General features: G+C 44.4%; 1 protein-coding gene across 1 annotated transcript; it reads right to left on the bottom strand.

Moving 5' to 3' along the window:
• Positions 1-919: 919 nt before the first annotated feature.
• Positions 920-4,114, bottom strand: LOC123041534 (uncharacterized). Its single transcript, XM_044464133.1, has 2 exons — positions 3,620-4,114; positions 920-1,315 (listed from the first exon to the last, which is right to left on the bottom strand). Exons 1-2 carry the CDS (start codon positions 4,002-4,004, stop codon positions 1,140-1,142), a joined length of 561 nt encoding a protein of 186 aa, XP_044320068.1. The 5' UTR covers positions 4,005-4,114; the 3' UTR covers positions 920-1,139.
• Positions 4,115-4,353: the final 239 nt, after the last annotated feature.

Genomic DNA, 4,353 nt, shown 5'->3' with positions numbered 1-4,353 from the left:
CCAAAGTAGTTTCATGAGATAACATAAGAGTGTTTAGTTCTTTAGTTAGACGCTCAATCTCCTTCTTATCATTGTCATTGGTTTCATCTTGATTAGCATGATTAATAGCAATTTCATCATAGTTTTCATCACTAGCATTGTCAACAAGCAAATCATCATCACCTAGCAAATCATCTTCATCACTATTGAAATCAATATACTTGGGGTGTGATACCTTAGGGCCTTTATCCATGAAGCATCTTCCAATTCCTTCATCTGGTGAATCAAATATGTCGTAGGAGTTGGTTGACACAAGTGCAAGACCGGCAACACCTTCATCTTGAGTTTATTCGGAGTCGGAGTGATAACTTCTCTCGGAGTAGTTGTCGGAGTCGGAACCGGATACCCATTCACCAACATGAGCTTGATGTCTTTGTCTTGTGTAGCTCCTTGATGACTTGTCCTTCCTTTTCGAATCCTTGCTTCTACAAGAGGGTCTTCATTCATAACGATCATCTCTACTCCTTCTCTCTCTTGGAGGTGATTCATCTCTTTTACTTCTCCTTTTAGGTGAGTCTTCTCTTCTTTTGTAGGGAGTCGTACACTCATTGGAGTAGTGTCCCGGTCTTCCACAATTGTAGCAATTGCGATCACGAATAGAAGATCTTTTCTCATTGTAGGACCTTGACTTGGAGCTTCTCTCTTTGCTTATACTCTTATAGAATTTGTTGAAGTTCTTCACCATTAATCTCAATTCTTCATTGAAGACTTGTTTCCCACTTGATGTGGCAGGAGCATCACATGAAGCTTTATAAGCACCACTAGACTTGTTGTGAAGCTCTTCCTTATCCTTGAGTGACATCTCATGAGCAACAATTCTTCCAATGACTTTTGTTGGCTTGAGATCTTTGTAATTAGGCATCATTTGGATCAAGGTGCACACGGTATCATATTTTTCATCCAAGGCTCTTACGATCTTCTTGATGATGAATCTGTCGGTCATCTCTTCGCTTCCTAAGCCGGCAATCTTAGTTGTGATGAGAGCAAGCCTAGAGTACATTTCAGTGACTCCTTCACCATCCTTCATTTTGAACTTGTCAAGTTGACTTTGAAGCACATCCAATTTGGATTCCTTGATAGACTTGGTACCTTCGTGCACATTATCCAAAGGATTCCCAAATTTCCTTTGCATTCTCAAGATGGCTAAGTTTGTTAAATTCTTCGGGGCACAATCCATTGAAGAGGATATCGCAAGCTTGTGCATTGTATTGCAACATCTTCAATTCGTTCGCAGTTGCTTCACAATTTGGTTCTCTTCCATCCTCGAAGAATTCACCTTGCAAACCAATACACACGGTAGCCCAAAAGGCGGGGTTATGTTCAAGAATATGCATTTTCATCTTATGCTTCCAACTAGCAAATTTAGTACCATCAAAGTAAGGACCTCTACGGTGGTAATTTCCCTCGCTAGACGCTATACTCTCCTAGGTTGTGAAACCAAGGCTATGATCACCAAAAGCTATGGAAATCAAGGCAAATGGAGATCAGAGCTCTGATACCACTTGTAGGATCGAAATTAGGTCTAGAGGGGTGGTGATTAGACTACTTGACCAAATAAAAATCTAGCCTTTTCCTAATTTAATTTAAGTCTTGGTAGATTTTAGCAACTTAGCACAAGTCAAGCAATCAACCTACACATGCAATTCTAAGAGTGTAGCAGCGGAAAGTAAAACATTGCATATGAAGGTAAAGGGAAGGGTTTGGAGAAGGCAAACGCAATGTAGAAACAGAGATTTTTGGCGTGGTTCCGATAGGTGGTGCTATCGTACATCCACGTTGACGGAGACTTCGACACGAAGGGTAACGGTTGCGCGAGTCCATGGAGGGATCCACCCACGAAGAGCCCACGAAGAAGCAACCTTGTCTATCCCACCATCGCCCATGAAGGACTTGCCTCACTTGGGTAGATCTTCACGAAGTAGGTGATCTCCTTGCCCTTACAAACTCCTTGGTTCAACTCCACAATCTTGACGGAGGCTCCCAAGTGACACCTAACCAATCTAGGAGACACCACTCTCCAAAAGGTAATAGATGGTGTGTTAATGATGAAATCCTTGCTCTTGTGCTTCAAATGATAGTCTTCCCAACACTCAACTCTCTCTCATAGATTTGTTTATGATGGAAAGATGATTTGAGTGGAAAGCAACTTGGGGAAGGCTAGAGATCAAGATTCTTATGGTTGGATTGGAATGTCTTGGTCTCAACACATGAGTAAGTGGTTCTCTCTCAGAAAATAAGTAGTGGAAGTGTAGGCACGTTCTGATGGCTCTCTCTCTAATGGAGAAGGGGGTGGAGGGGTATATATAGCCTCCACACAAAATCCAACCATTACACACATTTGACCCAACTCGGTCAGACCGAATAGAGAAACTCAGTGAGACCGATTTAGTTCAAAATGTGAACGTTAGGAATCTCGGTGGGACCGACATGATCAACTCGGTGGGACTGATGTGCTAGGGCTAGGGCAAAACCTCATCTCGGTGAGACCGATCGCATAAACTCAGTGAGACCGATTTCAGTGATGAGCAAACAAAGACTTGGCCAAGCAAACTCGGTGGGACCGATTGCTCCTTTCCGTGAGACCAAAATGTTATGAAAGGGAAACAGAGAGTTTGCAATATGAACTCGGTGGGACCGATCGCTCATTTTGATGATACCGAAATGTTACGAAGGGAAACAAAGAGTTTGCAATGCCATCTCGGTGAGACCGAGAGCCGTATCAGTGAAACCGAATTGATTAGGGTTTCTGGCTATGGCTATGTCAAATGAACTCGGTGGCGCCAGATAGATCAAATTGGTGGGGCCGAGTTTGACTTTAGGTTTTGGAAAAATATGGAAATGAGAAAGTGGTTGAGGGTTTTGGAGCAATATCACTAAGCACTTAAGCAAGTAGACCATTAAGCAACACTCCATCCCCTTTTAATAGTATTGGCTTTCCTATGGACTCAATGTGATCTTGGATCACTAAAATGAAAATGAAGAGTCTTGAGCCTTTGCCAATCTTTGTCCTTAGCATTTTGAGGGGTCCACATCTCTAGTCCATGTCATACCAATTATTAAACTTTCTGAAACATTTAACTTGAATGGATATTAGTTCAATGAGCTATATGTTGTTAGGAATTACCAAAACTACCCGGGGATTAGTTGCACTTTCATCTAGCGACAAAGATCTAAAAACCAACAATTCCTCGGTGGATGGTTGAAGAAAAAATATTATGAGGTTCCAGCGAAAAGAGTCATTGGTTCCAGCAAAAAAAATTAGCAGGAGACTTCAGTGGTTGATTTGTAGCAAAAAATGCTATTTTCAGCAAAAATAAACATTGGTTTTAGCAAATAACTCAACAGGAAGACTTTCATTTGATTCGATTGTAACAAAACAAACAAAGATTGTAGCAAAAAGGATTGCTAGTTCTAGCAAAAAATAATACTTGTTCCAGCAAAAAAAAAAGCGTCGGTGGCGAGGGCTCGACTAGTCCCAGCACGTCGCGTGGGTGATTGCGGCAAATTGCCAATGTTGGTTCCAGCAAAAATGGCTGGTCGGTTGCAACACAATCGACAGATGGTTCCAGCAAAAAAATACCTTTCTTCTCGCCGCCGCTATTGGTCGTAGCACCGCGAATTGCTGGTTGTAGCTCCTCGCTATGTCGGTTCCAGCAAATGGTGGCATGCCTTCGCAGCTGGTTCCAGCTCCCTGTGGTGCCAGTTGTGGCTTCTCCCTTTGCCGGTTGAAGCAGAAACATGGCATGGTTCCAGCACGCAGCTACGTCTGCCATGGCGAGGCTGAGACTCTGGTTCCAGAATGCCTCGATGCCGGTGGTAGCAAAAATCCCCATCGATTGTAGCGGGTTTCCCTGCCTATTGAAGCACCATAGGTGGGGATGCGCTGAGTCGGCCGCTCCCATGGTACTCACGGACATCGTCGGTCTCCCGTCCGCCATCGCAGGCAGCAGTGCCTGGGGTCGCATGGGCTTGGGCAACGACAATTTTAGGGGCGCAATATCTAGCCGGAGTGGGGAAGATGGAAGCTTGGTTGGGCGGCGACCATCACCTGCGTGAGCCGGCGAGGATGTGAGAAGGGGAGAGATAGATCGGTAGTTCGTGGTTGTGGTAACCCCTGTGAGGATAAGAGAAGGATGGGCGGTGGGTGGGACCTACTGTGATACGTGGCTTGTACAAGGTGCATGTGTGGGGTGAGTCCGTAGAAGCGAGCCAGTGCAACCGGCCGAAGCTTCGGCCGGCCTGCCGGCATACGATGTTTCCCAGGCCAGTGTGACCAAAATGACACTAATCCTCGTCACTTTAATTATCATTTTA

This window comes from Triticum aestivum, chromosome 2B, assembly GCF_018294505.1.
Source record: "Triticum aestivum cultivar Chinese Spring chromosome 2B, IWGSC CS RefSeq v2.1, whole genome shotgun sequence".
NCBI lineage: Eukaryota > Viridiplantae > Streptophyta > Magnoliopsida > Poales > Poaceae > Triticum > Triticum aestivum.
This window is presented reverse-complemented; position numbering and strand designations above follow the sequence as displayed.

Coding starts and splice junctions, on each gene's coding strand:
- LOC123041534 (XM_044464133.1), bottom strand. CDS start 4,004: ATGCGACCCCAGGCACTGCTGCCTGCGATGGCGGACGGGAGACCGACG. Junction 1,316..3,619: donor TAGCGGCGGCGAGAAGAAAG/GTATTTTTTTGC, acceptor TTGGTTTGCAAG/GTGAATTCTTCGAGGATGGA.